Raw genomic sequence first — 22131 nt, 5'->3', positions numbered from 1 at the left:
TTGCTACTGTTTAAGTTTTGTACCTCCGCCTTGAAAAGTATGAAAGGCTCAGTTCCGCTCGATCTGCAGGTTAAGTGAAAGGGAATCTGGCAGAAATCACTGAACATCATTTTATAGAAGCAGGAGTATCTGCTTGTATTAAATGATGCTCCGAAACCATCAACAAATCATTCTTTACCCGAGATGATAATATCTTTTCCCTGAACGAATCGATCTAAATTAACCTCTGCAAGGCTAATTCAAGGGACTTCTTTTATTTGCTTAACGACAAGATTCACTCCGAGGAACAAACGGGCTCTAAACGTGGGAGTGGAAACTCTCGTTGAAGAAACACAAATGGACTAAGATCTTTAAATCAATAAAAAAACGTTTGTTAGGAAACTAAACTGAAAGATTTTCAATTTAAGTTCACTCATAGAACGATAGAAATTAAGAAAGAACTGTTCAGATTTGGTATTAAAGCGGATAATGAGTATTTAGACTTCGGAAATAAATATTCAATTGAGCACTCTTTTATCGCATATAAGTTTATTAAACTGTTAACCCAAAAGGTACTGAACTTGTTCAACCACGTGAATTCTTGCCAAAACTCTCCTACCATTGGGGAGACCTTGTTCGGTATTACTGCAAGCTCTTACAACACAACAATAATTCGAAAACTCACTGAACTACACCACCTTATTCATACGCCATTACATTTATTCAAGCAAGTCAAATTTCCTGGCCATCTCCATTCAAGAGTTTATTAGTAAGCTACTCTTTAAATACAGTCTTGAAAATTTGTCTTAATTCAATGTTTTATCGAGAATTACTCCTCTCTCTTTAAAGTAGCATATTTCCCAACCCCACCCCATAGCGGAAGTCATTGTCACAGTCCATTCTTACTATAACTTTCGCTCAGTTTCTGATTTCATGAAATAGCACTAAAACAACCTTGATGAGAAATCTTATTTCAATGACACTACAGTGACAATGAATATTATCAAGGGATGTGGGTCATCTATTACTTAGCGTTACCTTAAGCCCTTCATAACAAAGTTTCAACTTGAGATTAAAAAAATCGTTGGCAAAATTCGAATTGTTTTTGGTACAGTTTTGAGAATTGACATTTGCGGTTTTCTTTATCTGTTTTGTTGATCTTTTCTGGCATTCTTGGTTGTAGTTTTGATCCTGAAAGAACAACACTTGGCAAAGATGAGAAGAGGATCAAACATATTCTTACTTTACCAGTTAATGACAGTGGCACAGAGGATATTTATTCCCAATTGACAGACGTCGTGAGTTTCATTGGTAAGAACTTGAAATAGGATGTAATACAGTATTTCTTACAGCATGTTACTGACTTATGGTCGGAAGTAACTTAACACAGCTTTGAACTTGCCGGATACGCAATCCCCTTATGGGTATCAGTAAAATATCCGTCTGGCTATGTGTCTCCCAGCGGATTGTGATTTTGAAACAAGGAACGTCTCGTAGAACGGGTTAGATGGCTATTCAGCGCTACATGATCACGGAGTAAAACGGGAATGTTATGGCACATATCATTAGAAATAACAGCTGCGGTTACAGCAAGGAAATAAGAAATAAGCCATTTTACAAACAGCAAATTTGAAACAGTTGCACTCTAACTTCTACCTCTAGAACGGGATGTCATATTCATTGCAAAAGTTCAAGGGTAATTCCAACTATCCTCACACCGGTCATTTGTCATAAACATGTAAGTTATTACGATGGCGTGACGCTGTATTTCTCCATGAAGTTTCCATCGATCGCCCCAAAGAAGACGAGAAATGGACATTTTTGGATATATCAGCAGATTTCCGCTCATTCTAAGTAAAAACAACCAAAAAAAAAAGAAAACCTCAATTGAACGCTCGTAAACACTGAGAATCTTAGAGCAGAATTGTCGCACAGCTGAATTTCCCACGAACCCCAAAGATCTCCAGCTTTTTCCCCTTAGCTGCTTTCATACAAGCCTCCACAGCACCTTTGATATTCTTCTTGTACTTTCTGAATTTTCCAAGAACTTTACCAATGGCATTGTTTTTCTTTTTGACTTCTTTAAAGCATCCTTGCTTTTCCCACTCTATAACACATACAATCAACTCCATCGATACAATTAAGTAAGGAAGGGTTTTTTCTTAAGGCCATAATGCACGATTTCCTATAAAAGATGTTTACTTCTCAGTCTTTGAATTGTAATAAAGACAACAATGAGCGACGACACTCGCCAGAAATTTCTCGCTTCGTACATTTTCGAAAGGGGATAGGCAAGTGTATGTACAGAGTTAGGTATGAATCTCATGACAAAGTCGGGTTTTAAGCTACTTGGTAGGCAAAAACAAGCTTTCAGTCTCGCTCTGAAAATCAGTAGAACTAATCAATGACGTGGAACAAAGAGAACAAAAATATGAAAAGAGTAGGTTCAAAAAAAGGAAAAAAACCCTTGTACTCCCGAAGCGAAGCAAAATGTATTTCAAAGAGGAATACTGGAGTGGTAAAGAGGTGGGTCAAATTTTACCTCTCGTATGCTGTTTTTCTAATTTCTATTTTGCCGGAAAGCCTTAACAGTTCGAGAAAAGGTGTCACCAAAACACACCCGTTGACCTTTTAGCGTTCTTACCACACTTCTCCAATGAATCATTCCTTGCAGTCACACGTGTAGCTGTTGATTCCGTTGATACACTTTCCTACATTGTAACACACAGCATTTAAACAATCGTCCTCATCTGCATTTCATACAAAAACGTAGAAAAAGTGATATAAAAGCCGAGGTCGTTTTCGTAATTTATTTCTCGTGGGGTGCATCTCATGTAGCCTGATTCGTCCAAGAGACTGCGCGCACCATTGAACGTGTTTATGTAAAATAGTATCGTGTCCACTGTATACGCCTGGCTCTAAGAAAGAGGGATGATTAAGCTTCATAAGGAGCGGTAGAGCTACCATGTATCTGCATAGTTATTACGTAAAGTTCTCAGAATGTCAAATTAATGTGCAAACATAAATCTGCCACATTGAATTGTCCACTCATTAATCTACGCTGAGAGTAACTCCACATATTTTACAGAAGGAAAGTCAATGCAAGATTCAAAAGAAGAGAAAAGATAGCATGGGCTAGTACCGGAAACGAGTAGGTCCTCATTAACATATAGTATACCTTTCAAGAAAAAATATAACGTAATAATGCCCGGCTCTGGTATCATGAATAGGATCTTTTAAGAGTTCAGTTCCCATTATCATCGGAGTGCCCAGTTGGTTTCGCGAAACTTAAGTAGGTTCAAATATAACGATCTCCCCCGGTACCTAGAGAAAGAGCTGGTACGGCTCGAGAAAAGAGCAATATCAATAGGAAAGTGCAACTCGGCGATGAAGGTGTGGTTAACACCCATTTTGGAGCATTATTACGTACTATGTAGCAGGCTTTTTGATAACATAGTCAGTGATCCAAAGCATGAATTGAAGGCGCTCCTTCCACCGGACCATGACAACTCACGCTATAACCTAAGAAGACAGCGCCTTTTTAATATGCCAAAGCTTTGCACGAACAGAACAAGTAATACTTTAATATATGCGATGTCCAAAATCATGGCTAATCCGTGAGCGTAGCTACTGTTAATTCGATCGAAGATGCCTATTCCATTTGATCATAAACAATACATTGGAGCGGAAAAACGACAACTACGCTCGAAAGTTTCCCCGTCATAATTTCTTTAATAGGAACCAACACCTGAATCAGGCTTTTCCCAAAGCCATTTGGCAACACGGGCAGTAGATTCTTTCCAGAACCAGTGTAGCAATTGTTTCTTTTTTTTTCCGACTTTGATGCACGAGAAATATTAAATTCCGAAAGACACTTGCCTCCGTCAAGGCGGAATCGAAACTAACAACTTCATCATTTACAGAGTTTGCCATCCTTCGTATTTTCCCCGCAGCAGCAAAATGTCCAAATGATACATTTGGCTTTTAATTGACAGCTGGAGCTTAACCGCGCTCATCAGAACCAAAAACATGCCAACTCTTCCTTCTCGGCGAGCAGTTTGGGGAATTCTAGTCGAGAGTTTCAGAAGTTATTTCACTTTCACCACGCCGCGAAAACTATGGGCTTAAAACGGAGCAACCAGTTAGTTTAAATGCATTCTAAATAGAAAATTTGATAATAAGAATAAAAAAGAACACGGAAAGGTGGGGTCTGGAAAGGTCCTGCGATCCTGAATCGGAGACGAACTGTAGTAACCTGCTGTAGAGTTATTTTGTCAATTTTAAGCTTTCATTTTTCAAAATCAACCTGTCGAAAATTGTTGTTGAAAGGCATCGCAGTATTGGAGGCATTTTATCCTCATACTTTCATTGTGGACACATTTTTTATGAGGCTTTTACTCACCAGTTTCGCAATTTTTTTTCCCTGGAACCCTTCAACACAAGAACAGGTGTAGCTGTCACCAGAGCTGCTACATTCACCCCCATTCTGACAAGGCTTTTTGTATGCGCAAACATCAGCTACAAACACATAGACTTCTATCAGTAAAATGACCTCCCTCATTACACCAGTTAAAAGACCCTCTCTTCGTTAAACTGTAAACTACGAAGCACTCTGCAAAAGGTTTATAAGAATTCTTAAAAAAATAGCGGGACCGCGGTAACTGGTTCATGAAGACGTTTTCAATTGGCATAAATTAAAGTCTTACAATAACTACCGCCTTGACCAACGCTTACCATGGCTTTTATTTGCTCAGCCTTCAGGGCCACGCCATAAACTTGTACGGCAGTGATTCTCCCCCGAAAGTACCGCTTCTCCATGTGGACTGCACCAATTCGGACTTCATCTTGAGTGGCAAGTTCAATCTCTTTTCCAATATTCATCTTTAGCACCGATTGTCTATTTAACCATAAATTTGCCTCACCGGAAATGAAGTCGTACGTCACCCCATGTAATGCCACTGGTTAAAAGCCAAAGTCAAAGCACTGTAAAACAGATACCTTGTGGGATGGTAGTTCCTACGTGAGAACAAAGCAAACAAACTTCCTCTCCCAATTCACAAGAGAACACCCCAGTTATCGGTACCGCTGTACTGGAAGAGAGGACCATCTGTAGTCTGAGGATACACCCAACATAAAATGGTAATGGAGTGCTTTACGTCTAATCTTCCATTATTCGGAAACTCAATGTAACTGCCAATATTTCCTGCGAATCGGTAGGAGCCGCCTTCCTTTCCATCGAGTCCAGGTGCCAAAGGCACATCACTGAGGATACCTGGGGACAGTTGATCTTTAATTTCTCTTGATAGATACTTGCTGTTTAGAGGATAGACGGCCACAGGATCTGGTGCAATGGAAGCTGCAAAGTAAAACAGAGTGACATGTAAAACGACTTTTGTTCATTGAATGATAAAACAGTTTCCAGACAGTATCTTTAAGTGTGTATCATCCTATCGAGCCAAACAAACCACAAATGCAAATAAAGTTTCGTCCTCACAACTACATGGTATGTTCCATGGCGTAGAAACCTTAGAACATTTCTCGTGCAAACGCAAAATGTTTGAGTATAAATATATCTCGACATTGAATGTGTGCGAGCTGAAACAAGAAAATGCGAACAATCAGTGTGAAATATATTGCGTTTTATAGCTGAAGTTTGAAAATGGAAGTATAAACTTTGAGACTTTGTAAGTCCTTCTCCAACGACGCCGACTCAACAACTCTATCCCGATTACAGCAAACTTCCCGACTTTTACTACCTATCAAGTACGAAAACACCTACGAGTGGCCGCAAACCTTATGATTATCAGCCTCGAGCTCAAATAAAACAGATATTTCAAGAGGGTAAGCTCATAGCAGGGGATATAAAGGCAATCAAACAGTTTCCTTAAAAATACATTGTTTCGGAAAAGCTTGCATTCTTGCAGATTATATTGGGCATCTAACTGACATAAGATAAGCGGCGAACAAATAAAGACAGGAAACGTGCAGAAAGAAAGCAACAGGAATACAATGATATTGACTGGGAAGATCTCTATCACAGAAACCGGTTGTCGTCCCTCAGAGTAGGTAAACTTGAACTTTATATTGATCACCATAATATTGCATTTAAAGGAAAGAAAGATGAGAAAGTGAGAGTGGTGAAGGCACATATTGGCAGTAAGATTTTGACTTCTATTGTGCAGGATAGTCACAACAGCATTCAGCCCGCCTCTGACTCAAATTCAGAGTCTGACAGTGACAGTGACAGGGTAGAGCGCATTGTTGGATTTAATAGTAACTCTTCAGAACCAAATGACTTAGGATGTCAGGAAGCGGACAGTCAACGGGAGCAGGAAGCTGAAGAAACGAGTCTAATGGGTTTCGATACGGACGGAAAAGGACACGAATCCTCCGAGAAAACTATGTGCCATGGCATAATATACATGTAGGAATGTAACCAAGAACCTATAATAAAACACCAAATTAAATTAAAGTAGGTGAAAAGAGAAACTTAATCCGTGAGAAAATGAAAAGCAACGTCACAAAAATCCTCTCTAAAAAACGCTGGAAAAGGTGTGTGACCCTCCCCTTGAATAGCTTACAAAGAGGTATTACCCTCCCCTTTTGGTGCTCACTTTCATTGATGACGCTCTCCTCTGAGGGACTCAGAATTTTTTTCTTTGTCCCACGCTCATTACAAGACGAAAAACGTCTTTCTCATCATCATTATTGTTTTTAAATTTGGTCGAAAGTTCACAAGACCTGCAGTCAACGGTTTATTTTTCGTCTATAGTTGATAAACCAGCTGTTTCGCAATTTTTTCCCGTAAATCCAGGTTTGCATGTGCATTTATAGCTTCCATGTGTGTTCTCGCACTGTCCGCCATTTTGGCATGGCTTTGAGTTCCGGCATTCATCAATATCTGCCTCAAATAAAAAAACTTTTAAGAGGGGAGAGCAGGAGGGAAATTTTTCTTCCTAGTCATGGGTAGTTTTAGTCACATTTACTGACTGTTATCACCCACATTTGACTCTCTCGAATCCCTCAATACAAGAGAAAGGAAATAAATACCAGTAATATGAAAAACTTTGAGTCTGCACGAAGATCTGGATGATCTGTATAGCATGCCCCCCTCAAAGTAAGTTTGCACGTGTCCTTACTTGATATCTTGTTTCCCAGGCCTGCATTTCACATTCTTTTGTTTTCTTTGCAGTTCTCGAACAGCAAAATTAGAACTTAAAATTGTTTGACCTTTAGTTTAATTGCCCACAACTTGGGAGTTTACTGTTCAGTTCTTTGAAATTAAAAAGGAAAAAAGAATAGACTTAGGTGATTTCAGATCATACCAACTATGCCATATCACGGGATTAACTTTAAACTCCAGAAATATTTCTTCCTTGAGATGGCACCAATAAATTGGTCCCACGGTCGGCCCGAAAGATTCTTAAATCTGTCAAGAGTTTCTTTCTGAAGAACCATCTTCGATTCTTTTTGGCCAGAGATTCATGCAATCAATTGATATCTCGAAGGTCACCGGTTCGAATATCACTTAAATCGATTTTTAAAACTGTACTGTCGAAATTTTCTCTAAGATCAACACGTTACCTATTAATTCAGTGATTTGAAGTACGTAGGCATATGACAAATAATGTAACCTTGCAAAAGCTCAGGTGATGTCTATGATCAATAACCCACCTGTTTCGCAATTTCTTCCTGTAAATCCAGGCGTGCATTTGCATTCATAGCTCCCGGGTTACTCCCGGGAATCCTCAAGAACGGAGTATGTCTAACAATTCATACTGTTCGCCGAAGGGGAAAATATACTATTGAACAATACTCGAGTCACAGTCGAGAAGATCATTGAACAATAACTCATTGAGCCTAAGAAGAAAAAATTTTTATTGGTATTACTGTTCTGTTGATCATCAGAACAAAAACATTGATTTTTTTTCTTTGCTTGTAACTAGTCACGCATGAAGGAGAGAGAGAGACACGCAGTCTGGTTTGTAGATCACATAATGACAGCGAGTCATTTTTCTTGTAGAAACTGCCATCTTTTCTCCTCGCCGATACGTACTGAAACTTCGCTTTACCTTGCGTTTTCTAAAAATGTGGGACTTTACCGCTCAGTTTGAGAGAATTTTTTAAAACAAACCTAGTTTCTTGTTACTTTTATCAGCTGCTGCAAAAATCTTTTTATAATCTATCAAATATTTTTCGCTTATACGCGATTGGTCTGAACGCATCCAGTGAGCGAATACGCCTTAGCTAAAACTAAATATCTGACGATGTACCCCAAGTGATATTCCCCAATTTTCAAACCTCACATCAAGTATGATAAAAACGTTCGTTTAAAATTTAATTCAAGATGAGAGCGCGTTGAGCTTTTGTTGCCGGAGAAGGAACATTTTTGTTTGCTCATAAAGTGGTACCAGGCAACACTGAAAAGTCATCCCACGCGCAGCAAAGACTACATTGTTCGTAAACATTTTACCCACGGGCAGCAAACACCACATTGTTCGAAAACATTTTACCCACGGGCAGCAAACACTACATTGTTCGTAAACAGTTTACCCACGGGCAGCAAACACTACATTGTTCGAAAACATTTTACCCACGGGCAGCAAACACTACATTGTTCGTAAACAGTTTACCCACGGGCAGCAAACACTACATTGTTCGAAACATTTTACCCACGGGCAGCAAACACTACATTGTTCGTAAACAGTTTACCCACGGGCAGCAAACACTACATTGTTCGTAAACATTTTACCAATGGGCAGCAAACACCACATTGTTCGAAAACATTTTACCCACTGGCAGCAAACACTACATTGTTCGTAAACAGTTTACCCACGCGTTGCAAAAGTATTGCAGAAGGATAATAAACTCAATAGCCTCCATTTGGTGAGAACAAATGCTCGTATATGTATCCTTGGATGTTATTTGTTCCTCGAAGCTCAAAGTTTTGCTTGAGCTTCGATCTCGTAAAAACTGTTCACTGGTACAGTTACTGGTACACTTACAGCCGAAAGGTAAAACAGTGTGAGATTTGAATGGATTTGGTAATTGTATGATAAAGAGGTCTCATGGGAAGATGATCTGGTCTGAATGAGGCGAGAGACTTTCTCCGCTGTTCTTGCAAAAGAGAAATCTTGAAGGATACTAACCGTTAGTAAGCGTGATCAAAATCTGTAGAGCACTGATTTGAAAGATCACTTTGAACCTCTCCATGTTGTCAAACTTCTGCTGTTGAAATAAGGAAACGATAATTGCTAACTAATAATAAACAGAACTCTGCTGATGCGTTTTGTATTCTTTGTTTAAAGATAAGACAGAATTTCTGCAAAGTTCGAGCTTGAACGGCGCTAAATCAAGCCGCTCGACAGTGTATCAAACACATTTGTCAACCTTACCTTTTCAAAGGCAGCACGTTTAACTCATGAAAAACAACGATGAAGTGGTAACGCCTAACTTTCTTTAACGCTTTTACAGTATAGCAATCCATTTCAGCACATGTGTTGATTGGTCATTAATCAAACTAAAGGCGAACGATACAGACTTTAATTCTATTTCATACTCATCATTCGACACAGATAAATTTACATAACAATGTTCCCGTATTGGGCGTCAATCATCCTATCAAATAGTGATTAGTACTTTTTGATCAAACCGTGAACATCGAGATCCAAATATTTTTTTAAGTAAGCACCAATTAAAGATACTGCCAAACAGTAAGAAATACATTTAATGAGCTATTCTCTCAAAAACCAGCTTAAAGAAGGAAATATCACCAAGAGAACACGATAAACCGTATAAAAAGGCAGAACCGTATGGAACCGCGAAACAAGGCAGGTCACAAGGAAAATTGTGACTTGAACATTTCTTTCAAATAATTTATTTTAACTGAACTCCCCTTCACCTGAAGTTTGATTAAAGGACTCATTCCCTTATCGATAATGGGTTTTTAACAAGCTGCTCGACTTTTCTCATCATCAGCACTGACATTGAAAGAAGGAGAATATGTTTAAAAAATTGCTGCCGATTCCTAATACAAAATGATCACGGTGACTCAGGTGGTTTAGTAATTTGTCTGTTTTCGCCACGATATGAAAGGATAATTATGGAACAGTAAATTCTATTGTAGTATGGGAGTTGGCTGTACGAGATCACAAAGTGATCTCTATACTACTTTCCATATTATGGAAATTTTCAACGAAATCGTTACATGAAATTGTTTAACAATTAACAATTGGTTCATACGTCAGCGTGCGTTCATCGAGACATGAAGCACGCGGGAAGTTTGGAGAGCACGAAAGATGCGTTGAAAGAGTTGCTCGAGGCGTAGCCGGGAGCAACTCTGGCTTCTTGAGTGCTCTCTAAACTTCCCGCGTGCTTCATATCTCGATGAACGCATAGCTGACGTATGAACCAATTGTTTTACAACATTTTCAACCCGATGGAAAATTTTTTTCTCGAGGGATATGTTTGCTGACGTCATGAGCGTGCACAATAGGAATACGAAGCACGCTCGCGAAATTGAATTTGACTAGACAAATTTACTAGCTATGTTATAAAATCATTTGAGGGAATCATTTCATGACATAAAAGTGTCGGAATACTATAGGAGACTAGCGCTATGATCTCACAACATTTTCCCATTGCGAAACATTCTCAGAAGAACAGGAAATCAATGATGTAATTCAACAGAAACTTTTTCGAGGAAATTAGTCAAGCATTTGATTCCATACGGCAATCGAAATCACGCGTCGGAATTGAAATAGTGGTTTCCCACGCGACAGAATTGAAATACCGTATTTCTTCAGCTATAAGGCGAGACCCTAAAAGTTAGAGACCTTCCAACAGACTCGTGTTATCCAATAGAAACTCTTCTCCAAAACCCTGGAGAAAAGATCAGGAGACTATTCTTTCTGGCAAGCCTAGGAGTCTGCGAAACGTGCAAAAATGGGCCGTTTCACTCCCAAGTGTCCCGAACTAGACAAGCAAGCGATGGAGTGGTTTTCACAACAAAGAGACAAAGTAATTCATTTGTAGTGTGAAATGAGAAGAGTGTTTACCGAGTCGAGTGAGATAGTCTTTCAATAAGTGGGAAGCAAAGAATCTGATTGGTGGTCAGAAATACGTTGTTGTCATGACAATTTTAAAGCATGTAAAGAGCGCTGCAGTCACTGAATTTACGGTCATTTCGCATCAACATTAAATTTGTACTTGTTTTTGAATCCCAAACCCTCGGCTATAAGCCGAACCCCGTTTCTTGTGAAAAAATTTCCCAAACTTTTGTGTCAAATATTGAAAAAATTGCTCGGCATATAGGTGAAGAAATACGGTATTGGTTTTTCACGCGTCAGAATTGAAATAATGGTTTCCCACGCGTCGGAATTGAAATAATGGTTTCCCAAGCGTCGAATTGAAATAGTGGTTTCCCATGCGTCGGAATTGAAATAGCGGTCTCCCACGCGTCGGGATTAAAATAGTGGTTGACAAATGGTATTGGTAATTGTTTATTATAATTGTTAAATTTCAATATATTTTTTGACTTTTTATGGCATTTCAATTGCTTGTTTGCCACTTTTTGTGATACAGTTAGTTTTATGCTCGTTCAACACATCTTTACAGCTGAAACACCCGTTGTAGAAACTGGTTTATCATCCATTATTATTATGTCGCTCTGCTTGACCATTTATTTAATGCTTGGTTTGGGAGTTCATGCTGCATTCTGTTTTAACAACAGTTTGATCAATTTTGATTTACTGAGCTTTTTTAAATCAGCCCTATTCATATATATAGATATCTTTGTACTTTTCATTAAGTTTCAATATACTATACCTATAGACAAATCTTGAAGTGTTTGAAAAATAGTGCGTTTAAATAAGTTGAAATAACCAGTCTGTGGATAATTCAAAGATAAAAAGGTGTTTAATCACTAATGTTGCGTTGATGCGTCTTGCCTTTTACATGCTTGCATTTGCCAGCCAATGAATAATTATGACCGTTTTTACAAGCATTAAAGCACAACCTCCCGATTGCTTTGCGAATATCTAAAGCACGCCCAAATGGATATCTATATTTCGCTCTTCCAGCGTAACCCTTTTCCAAAGCCCAGTCAGACTTCCTCGATATTCACATCTTTTGTCTTTTTCATATTCTCTTTTATATTCAGCAACAGTTTTTGGGGCGTCGCTTTTTGACATTGTCAGTCCAGTGAAAGCGTCTTTCAAAAATGATAAGCCTTTGGGTACATTAGATAATCTTTTAATAGGACTTGTTTGTTCCAAAATTTCATACGACAATCGAAATAGTGGTTTTTCACGCGTCGGAATGGAAATAGTGAAATGATAATTTCGTTGAATAATTTCCATAATATGGAAAGTAGTATGGAGAGTTGGCGTTTTTGCACGCGATCACTTTGTGATCTCGTACAACTCCTATACTACAATAGAATTTACTGTTCCATAATTATCCTTTCATATCGCGGCGAAAACAGACAAATTACTAAACCACCTGAGTCACCGTGATCATTTTGTATTAGGAATCGGCAGCAATTTTCGTCACAATTTTTTAAACATATTCTCCTTCTTTCAATGTCAGTGCTGGCGATGAGAAAAGTCAAGAAGCTTGTTAAAATCCCAATATTGATAAGGGAATGAGTCCTTTGATCAAACTTTAAGTGAAGGGGAGTTCAGTTAAAATAAATTATTTGAAAGAAATGTTCAAGTCACAATTTTCCTTGTGACCTGCCTTGTTCCGCGGTTCCATACGGTTCTGCCTTTTTATACGGTTTATCGTGTTCTCTTGGTGATATTTCCTTCTTTAAGATGGTTTTTGAGAGAATAGCTCATTAAATGTATTTCTTACTGTTTGGCAGTATCTTTAATTGGTGCTTACTTAAAAAAATATTTGGATCTCGATGTTCACGGTTTGATCAAAAAGGACTAATCACTCTTTGATAGGATGATTGACGCCCAATACGGGAACATTGTTATGTAAATTTATCTGTGTGGAATGATGAGTAAGAAATATAATTAAAATCTGTATCGTTCGCCTTTAGTTTGATTAATGACCCATCAACGCATGCGCTGAAATGGATTGCTATGCTATAAAGGCGTCAAAGGAAAGTTAGGCGTTACCACTTCATCGTTGTTTTTCATGAGTTAAACGTGCTGCCTTTGAAAAGGTAAGGTTGACAATGTGTTTGATACACTGTCGAGCGGCTTGATTGCTCGCCGGTCAAGCTCGAACTTTGCAGAAATTCTGTTTTATCTAGAAACATAGAATACAAGACGCATCAGCAGAGTTCTGTTTATAATTAGTTTGCAATTATCGTTTCCTTATTTCAACAGCAGAAGTTTGACAACATGGAGAGGTTCAAGGTGATCTTTCAAATCAGTGCTCTACAGATTTTGATCACGCTTATTAACGGTTAGTATCCTTCAAGATTTCTTTTTTGCAAGAGCAGCGGAGAAAGTCTCTCGCCTCATTCAGACCAGATCATCTTCCCATGAGACCTCTTTATCATACAATTACCAAATCCATTCAAAACTCACACTGTTTTACCTTTCAGCTGAAAGTGTACCAGTAACTATACCAAATCCTGTCGCCGTCTTTCCCCTAAACAGCAAGTATCAAACAAGGGAAATTAAAAGTCGAGTTCCCCAGGGAAATCCTGTTGGCGTATCTTTAGCTAATGGCCCTGATGGAAAGACCGGTAGTTCGTACGCGTTCGCGGGCAGTGCCAGAAGTTACATCGAGTTCCCAAATAATGGAGCATTGGATGTTCAGTACTCTATAACCATGTTATGCTGGGTGTATCCTACGGGTAAAGATGGTCCTCTCTTCAATTATAAGAGAACCGGTAGTTGGGGTGTCCATCTGTGGGTGCTGCAGGGACAGCTGTTCGTTCGATACACTCACAGAAATTACCATTTCACTCCACCTTTGTTTGGCGGTATTTTGCCAATAAACCAGTGGAGTTATGTCGGTTCTACATATGACTACAATACTGGTATTGCAAGATTGTGGGTGGATGGAAGATTCACCGCTCAATCTAGTATTGGAAAAGTCCACCTTTCCACTCAGAACGAAGTCCGGATGGGTGTGAAAGACGGGGATTGGCGGTACTTCCGAGGAAGAATTGCTGTTATGCAACTTTATAACGTGGCTTTAACTGCAGAGCAGATAAATGCAGTGAAAAAGGTTGGCTTAGGTAATTCCTTTAAAACTTTTTCATAGTCTACAATTATAGGACTTTTGTTCACTTTCAACTTTATTTTAAATCACTTTTCATAAACACCCACTACTTAAGAAAAAAAAGAGAAATGAGTCATTTCTTTTTGTAGCTGATGCTTGCGATGAATTAAAACCCTGTCAGAATGGGGCCACATGCAGCACATCTGGTGATGGCTCTACATGCTCCTGTGTTGAGGGATTCCAAGGAACCAACTGTGAACACGGTCAGTGTACATGACTAAAGTTACGCATGACCGAGCAGACATTCCCTCCATTGCTCTCTTCTTCTGGACAGCCCTCACGTGAAAAATGATTCTAATGTTACATGTTTTTTTTTTATATGAGGTATAGATATTGATGAATGCCAAACCTCAAACCCATGCCAAAACGGCGGACAGTGTGAGAACACACATGGAAGCTATAAATGCAAATGCAAATCTGGATTTACAGGAAGAAACTGCGAAACAGGTTGGTTATCAACCATAGACGAATTATGCGCTGTTAGTTACAGTACTTGTTATATGCTTTCATTATCCAAATCAGTGAATTAACACTGAAGTTGTGTTGATCTCGGATTTTACCCTTTCTAAAATTGATTGAAGTGATATACTTAGTTGTGACTTTCGTAATATTAGTTGGTTGTGTGAAGCCGTTACGGATCATTATGTGATCTATAAACCAGACTGCGTGTCCCTGATCCTTTATGCGTTTTACCTTCCAGCTGTAAGTGTACCAGTAACTGTACCAAATCCTGTCGCCGTCTTTCCCCTGAACAGCAAGTATCAAACAAGGGAAATTAAAAGTCGAGTTCCCCAGGGAAATCCTGTTGGCGTATCTTTAGCTAATGGCCCTGATGGAAAGACCGGCAGTTCGTACGCGTTCGCGGGCAGTGCCAGAAGTTACATCGAGTTCCCAAATAATGGAGCATTGGATGTTCAGTACTCTATAACCATGTTATGTTGGGTGTATCCTACGGGTAAAGATGGTCCTCTCTTCAATTATAAGAGAACCGGTAGTTGGGGTGTCCATCTGTGGGTGCTGCAGGGACAGCTGTTCGTTCGATACACGCACAGAAATTACCATTTCACTCCACCTTTGTTTGGCGGTATTTTGCCAATAAACCAGTGGAGTTATGTCGGTTCTTCATATGACTACAATACTGGTATTGCAAGATTGTGGGTGGATGGAAGATTCACCGCTCAATCTAGTATTGGAAAAGTCCACCTTTCCACTCAGAACGAAGTCCGGATGGGTGTGAAAGACGGGAATTGGCGGTACTTCCGAGGAAGAATTGCTGTTATGCAACTTTATAACGTGGCTTTAACTGCAGAGCAGATAAATGCAGTGAAAAAGGTTGGCTTAGGTAATTCCTTTAAAACTTTTTCATAGTCTACAATTATAGGACTTTTGTTCACTTTCAACTTTATTTTAAATCACTTTTCATAAACACCCACTACTTAAGAAAAAAAAGAGAAATGAGTCATTTCTTTTTGTAGCTGATGCTTGCGATGAATTAAAACCCTGTCAGAATGGGGCCACATGCAGCACATCTGGTGATGGCTATACATGCTCCTGTGTTGAGGGATTCCAAGGAACCAACTGTGAACACGGTCAGTGTACATGACTAAAGTTACGCATGACCGAGCAGACATTCCCTCCATTGCTCTCTTCTTCTGGACAGCCCTTACGTGAAAAATGATTCTAATTTTACATGTTTTTTTTTATTTTTATATGAGGTATAGATATTAGTGAATGCCAAACCTCAAACCCATGCCAAAACGGCGGACAGTGCGAGAACACACATGGAAGCTATAAATGCAAATGCAAATCTGGATTTACAGGAAGAAACTGCGAAACAGGTTGGTTATCAACCATAGACGAATTATGCGCTGTTAGTTACAGTATTTGTTATATGCTTTCATTATCCAAATCAGTGAATTAACACTGAAGTTGTGTTGATCTCGGATTTTACCCTTTCTAAAATTGATTGAAGTGATATACTTAGTTGTGACTTTCGTAATATTAGTTGGTTGTGTGAAGCCGTTACGCAAAGCGAGAAAGTTCAAGACTTAAGAATCTTACTGGCTGTGGCAAAGATTTATTAGCGTGATCTCTCGAAAGTCACGTTTTTTGAATGCAAGGGCTGTTTAAGGAAAAGCCTCCATTTGGGGCGAAAACATGCACGTATATTTGTCCGCGGACATTATCTATTCCGAGATGTGAACAGTTTTTACGAGATCGAAGCTCAAGCAAAACTTTGAGCTTCGAGGAACAAATAACATCCAAGGATACATATTCGAGCATTTGTTCTCACCAAATGGAGGCTATTGAGTTTATTATCCTTCTGCAATACTTTTGCAACGCGTGGATAAAATGATTACGAACAATGTAGTGTTTGCTGCCCGTGGGTAGAATGTTTATGAACAATTTACTGTTTGCTGTCCGTGGGTAGAATGTTTATGAACAATGTAATGTTTGCTGCGCGTGGGATGACTTTTCCGTGTTGCCTGGTACCACTTTATGAATAAACAAAATGTTCCTTCTCCGGTAACAAAAGCTAAACGCGCTCTCATCTTGAATTAAATTTGAAACGAACACTTTTATCGTAGTTGATGTGAGGTTTGAAAATTGGGGAATATCACTTGAGGTACATCGTCAGATATTCAGTTTTAGCTAGGGCATATTCTCTCACTGGATGCGTTTAGACCAATCGCATATAAGCGAAAAATATTTGATAGATTATAAAAAGAGATATGCAGCAGTTGATAAAATTAACAAGAACCTAGGTTTGTTTTAAAAAATTCTCTCAAACTGAGCGGTAAAGTCCCACATTTTGAACAAACTTAAGGGAAAGCGAAGTTTCACTACGTATCGGTGAGGAGAAAAGATGGCAGTTTCTGCGAGAAAAATGACTTGCTGTCATTATGTGATCTATAAACCAGACTGCGTGTCCCTGATCCTTTATGCGTGACTAGTTAGAAGCAAAGAAAAAATATAAGCGGGGGCCTGCTGACCATCACTCTTTCGATCAAGATTGAATTGACTCACTGGACTCAATTACTTAAAACTAAAGCCTTTTACACAGCTATAACACTAGTGACGACTAAAGTATCCATTGTGTAAGTCTAAAGCAAGGCATAGGACTTCAGACAACCTTTTTAAAAGCTAAAACATAAGGTGTTGCGGTACGTTAATGTTTTTGTTCTGATGATCAACAGAACCGTAATACCAAGGTAAATTTTTCTTCTCAGGCTCAATGAGTCATTGTTCAATGATCTTTTCGACTGTGACTCGAGTATTTTTCAATAGTATATTTTCACCTTCGGCCAAAAGTATGAATTGTTAGACATACTCCGTTCTTGAAGATTCCCGGGAGTCGACTGTTCGTTGAAATGTGTGATTGAGCAAAAATTCTCCCCGTCCCTCTCTCCTCTTGGACTGCCTTTATGCGCATAATGATTTCAACTTCACATGTTTTTTTTCCTTTGGGGTAGATATCAATGAATGCCAAACCTCAAATCCATGCAAAAATAGCGGACTATGCGAAAACACACATGGAAGCTATGAATGCAAATGCACGCTTGGATTTACAGGAAGAAATTGCGAAACAGGTTGGTTATTGATCATAGACATTACCTGGGTTTTTGCCGGGTTACATTATTTGTCATATGCCTACGTACTTTAAATCAGTGAATTAATAGGTAACGTGTTGATCTTATCATAGAAAATTTCGACAGTACGGTTTTAAAAATCGATTCGAGTGACATTCGAACCGGTGACCTTCGAGATATCAATTGATTGCATGAATCTATAATTAATTGCATGAACATTGGTGCCATCTCAAGGAAGAAATATATCTGGAGTTTAAAGTTAATCCCGTGATATGGCATGGTTGGTAGGATCTGCAATCACCCAAGCCTGTTCTTCTCCATTTTTAATTTCAAAGAACTGAACAGTAAACTCCCAAGTTGTGAGCAAGGTCAAATAATTTTAGGCTCTAATTTTGCTGTTCGAGAACTGCAAAGAAAAAAAAAGGATGTGAAATATTCGTAGATGTATGACAGAAAAAATAAATGCTGGCCTGGGAAACAAGATATCAAGTTAGGACACATGCAAACTTACTTTGAGGGGGAATAACAGTCAGTAAATGTGACTAAAACTACGCATGACCAGGAAGAAAATTTTCCCCGCACTTTCCCCTCTTAAAAGGTTTTTTTATTTGGGGCAGATATTGATGAATGCCAGACCTCAAACCCATGCCAAAATGGCGGACAGTGCGAGAACACACATGGAAGCTATGAATACAAATGCAAACCTGGATTTACGGGAAAAAATTGCGAAACAGGTTGGTTATCAACTATAGACGAAAAATAAACCGTTGGCTGTAGGTCTTGTCGATCTTCGACCAAATTCAGTAATAATAATAATGATGATAATAATAACAATAATGATAATGATAATAATAACAACTTTCTATAGCGATTATTATCAGTAGCTTATGGTGCTTTACAATATTATGGAAAACAAAAATTAAAGAAATTGGAGCAGGAAGAAATTGAACAATTCCATTTTATAACAACTCGGGATTTTGAAATATACGATAAATAGTATAATAATAGTGTACAACTGCAAAACAACTAAGGTAAAGATTTTTGATAGGTGTTCTACAAAAACGATGAATTTATATTAACAAGATACCTACGAATATGCGTGATAATGATTTAAATAAGTAAATCAGTGAGTAAATTGTTGACCGTATCATACAACCCCTAGATTGAACTATTTTAAATCGATTCAAGTTATTTTCCAACTTGGGACTTTTGAGATATCACATGGGTGCATTGCGAAACTTTTGCCCAGATAAAGCGAGAAAAGCCCCTGGGAAAGAGCCCTTCTAATATTCAAGAATGTCCTTGGTTGTGGAAAAAAAAAGATTAATCAGTCTTACCTCTAGGAAGAAACATTTCTTAAATTTGAGACTAATGCCGTTATATTTATTAGTTGATAAGATCTGCAGCCACTTATGTCTGTTTTAACTTCTAATTTTTAACTCGTGACACGCAAGTCTGTGAGTGCAAAACTCTGAAGAACCTTGCAAAGTTATTGTGACGTAAGGATGCGTGGCCTGCAGACCACATAATGTAGTCTAGATAAGGCGCAACGACGTCATTCTCCAGGTTACCATTTTGGCATCCCACGTAAAGGTTTTAAAATTTACTTGCTGCATTGCCGCAGTGTCGCCTCTATGCTTTCAAAATATCTTTTATGATTGTAATAATATTCTGAAGCATTGGAAGCTTTTAAATGTCCTCTGTCGATCCCTTCGCTAACTGATGCGACATTTCGCGTAATTCTAAAAGAAACATAAATATTTTGCAATCTAAAAAACACACACAGCAGTAATTGAGTAAAGTTAACGGCAATCAAGAATACTAACAGATTGGGTCACTGAAATCTTACAGATATCGACGAATGTTTGGATGCGAAGGTGCCGTGTGCTAATGGAGGAACATGTGTCGACGGAATCAACAGCTACACGTGCGACTGTGCGGATGGATACGTTGGAAAATATTGCGGTGAGAAGACAGTAGCCCTATTATACATAAAAGTTAGGTACACGAGTTAAATTTAGTAAACCAAAAACTTTAAAAAACAAAAAACAAAAAATTCTGCGTCAAAGACACAAGAATAGAATCTTTAAAAATAAGCCATCATGGTGATTAGAATGATTTATAGCAACTATTTCGGACAAACTTGAAAACGTCGGCCAGACATTTTCAAGATACTTGTTTCGAAGGAAAACAGAAAAACAGGATATTGTGAGAAGTTCCATGGGGAAAAGATTTAAGATGACGCTTGGTACCTTTTAAATGTGCTGTAAAAGTTTACCCTGACCCCGAGCCAGTTCTACGGAAGAGCCTAATTTATCGCACAGTAAAAAGAGCAATTGTCAGCTAGGATTCATTGGTTCGGTAACTTCAACAGACCAGTGAAGAAATAGTTACCACTTGTCATCACTTTAAGTCAAAATCTAATGATTGTGTCGTTTTAATAACTGACATACATTGGATGCGAATTCATAAATTTTACCGGGTTTTTTTTCCTCCTCAGTAATTCTTTACCTCGTCTACCGAAATCTAAAGTAAATTAAATACTTCAAGGTTAGAAACTGGACTTCATAACTTATATGACCTAAATACATATTACTTGGCCTCCAAGGAAATTGTGTCTCTTCTAACCTCGCTGATAATGTTCAATTTGTTTTATTAAGAATGGGAAAAGCAGGGATGTTTTAAGGAGGTGAAAAAGAAAAGTAAAAAGGCCATGAGAACCACATTTGCAAAATTCAAAAAGTACAAGAACAATATCCAAGGTGCGGTCGAGGCTTGTATGAAAGCAGCTGCGGACAAAAAACTGGAGATTTTTGGGGTTCGTGGGAGATACGAGTGTGTGACAACCAAAGGCAATGCTGATTACAAGGTGCATGGTGCATCACCCAAAGGGTGCAAAGCGGACGGAGATTACGCAGTTGGAGTAAAGAGCGCAAACTATGTCTACATTTTGACCAAATAGCTGTAACATGGAACTCGATAAAACCTGGTGAGTTTAATGCTGCTATCTAGGAAAGCTTCTGTGTTAAAGTCAGATGTAAACAAAATGAGAAACTCATCACGGGGAACTGAGTGAGGTGCGCAGAAAACATCCCAAGGTAACTCGAAATGGTTTCGCTTCTCTAAACGTCAACATAAGCGGATCGATACTTCCATGCCCTCTCGCATGTTCCTTTGTAACTTGTATCAAAAAAAGAAGTCCAAATTATTTCTTAAGAAGTTGTTATCATTTTTGACATAAGAGGTCACCATAGCAGTAATCTCACTGTTCTACTTAAACACCCTTATCTTTTGGCTTTATCTTCAAAAAAACGGGTTCCGTAACCCCATTTTAAATTACTGACCTGCAGTAAGCATGCCAACATTCATTTCTCTGCAAAACTTGCACAAATGGTTTATACAGCACAAAGCAACCTTACTTTTAATGATTCTTAATAATTTGATGAAAGTTTTTTGGGCAAGTACATGCATAAGATATTATGGCAGTATCGATCCAGCAAAGAAATGATGGATAAAAAAACAAGAAACCGTTGTGAGTCACATGCATTCAAAGAATTATTTAGGACCTTTAGCGGGAAACAAAGTCTAATCGCTCTGACGAAGGGCTAACGCTCGAAACGTCAGCTTTTTTACCCTTTACGGTGGCTAATTTACGTTTTCAACTCAGTTTTTAACACTAAATTACCTGCTATACTCTCCCACCGACGCAGCACCACAGTTTCTGAGCTGAACACGAGCTAAATATTCCAAACCTGAGAAACTTATTTCACTTTCCATCGCATTATTTGACTTGGGATGTTGCTGCTCGCCATTGATGAGTTGCTATTCCGTCGCATTTTTACCAAAAATTTGTCAGGTCTCCTGGAAGTTTTTCGGTCGGCTTCATTTATACTCCTGGAAGGTGAGATAAGCGTCTTTAAGATAGCTAGTTCTATTCCTTGCGTTGACATTCAGTTGTTTGTTTTCATTTTTTACAGGCGTATCTGTTGGTAAGATGTCGTTTGATCAGTTCGAGGAACATGAAAGCAAAGTAACTGGAACTAGAGGAATGTCTCTGCTAAGCATGATATTCAGTCCTATTCATATACTGATAGCCATAGAGAATTAATAAAGTGACTCAGTGCAAATTGTTTTTGTTTTTTGATTTTTCACTCAGCAATGTCTATATTGTTTGAAAATGTTCTTACTTCTCAAACTGACTTTACCTACGGGCTTGAATTCGGTCGCAGTGTAACACCTGGTATTGTGGGTGTTTGGGATTAATGAAGTTGTTCTTCTGCCAGTGATATTTTTCGAGTATGATTTTCGAGTGCTA

The 22131-nt window shown here is 38.5% G+C and overlaps 1 protein-coding gene and 1 pseudogene across 5 annotated transcripts; one reads left to right on the top strand and one right to left on the bottom strand.

Annotated features, from left to right (window-relative positions):
• Positions 1 to 716: 716 nt before the first annotated feature.
• LOC149036397 (uncharacterized) lies at positions 717 to 9496 on the bottom strand (annotated as a pseudogene). The gene is made up of 5 exons (XR_016181705.1): positions 9375 to 9496; positions 9129 to 9207; positions 4714 to 5335; positions 4382 to 4497; positions 717 to 4102 (listed from the first exon to the last, which is right to left on the bottom strand). The product of XR_016181705.1 is annotated as an uncharacterized LOC149036397 (transcript).
• A 3555-nt stretch (positions 9497 to 13051) lies between these two features.
• Positions 13052 to 21943, top strand: LOC113686003 (uncharacterized). 4 transcript variants are annotated; one of them, XM_089189488.1, is made up of 13 exons: positions 13100 to 13153; positions 13320 to 13398; positions 13541 to 14182; positions 14316 to 14429; positions 14557 to 14673; positions 14927 to 15568; positions 15702 to 15815; positions 15948 to 16064; positions 17700 to 17816; positions 18434 to 18550; positions 19668 to 19781; positions 20477 to 20805; positions 21794 to 21943. In XM_089189488.1, exons 2-12 carry the CDS (start codon positions 13335 to 13337, stop codon positions 20776 to 20778), a joined length of 2460 nt encoding a protein of 819 aa, XP_089045614.1. In that variant the 5' UTR covers positions 13100 to 13153; positions 13320 to 13334; the 3' UTR covers positions 20779 to 20805; positions 21794 to 21943. The 4 variants fall into 4 exon arrangements, with proteins under 4 accessions (XP_089045615.1, XP_089045614.1, XP_089045616.1 ...); XM_089189489.1 differs by lacking the exon at positions 14316 to 14429 and having other exon boundaries at positions 13052 to 13153; positions 14551 to 14673; XM_089189490.1 differs by lacking the exon at positions 14316 to 14429.
• Positions 21944 to 22131: the final 188 nt, after the last annotated feature.

The sequence above is a fragment of the Pocillopora damicornis genome, chromosome 12 (genome assembly GCF_964200805.1).
Source record: "Pocillopora damicornis chromosome 12, jaPocDami1.2, whole genome shotgun sequence".
Classification (NCBI taxonomy): domain Eukaryota; kingdom Metazoa; phylum Cnidaria; class Anthozoa; order Scleractinia; family Pocilloporidae; genus Pocillopora; species Pocillopora damicornis.
Note: the sequence above shows the minus strand (reverse complement) of the source record. Positions and strands in the feature narration are given on the sequence as shown.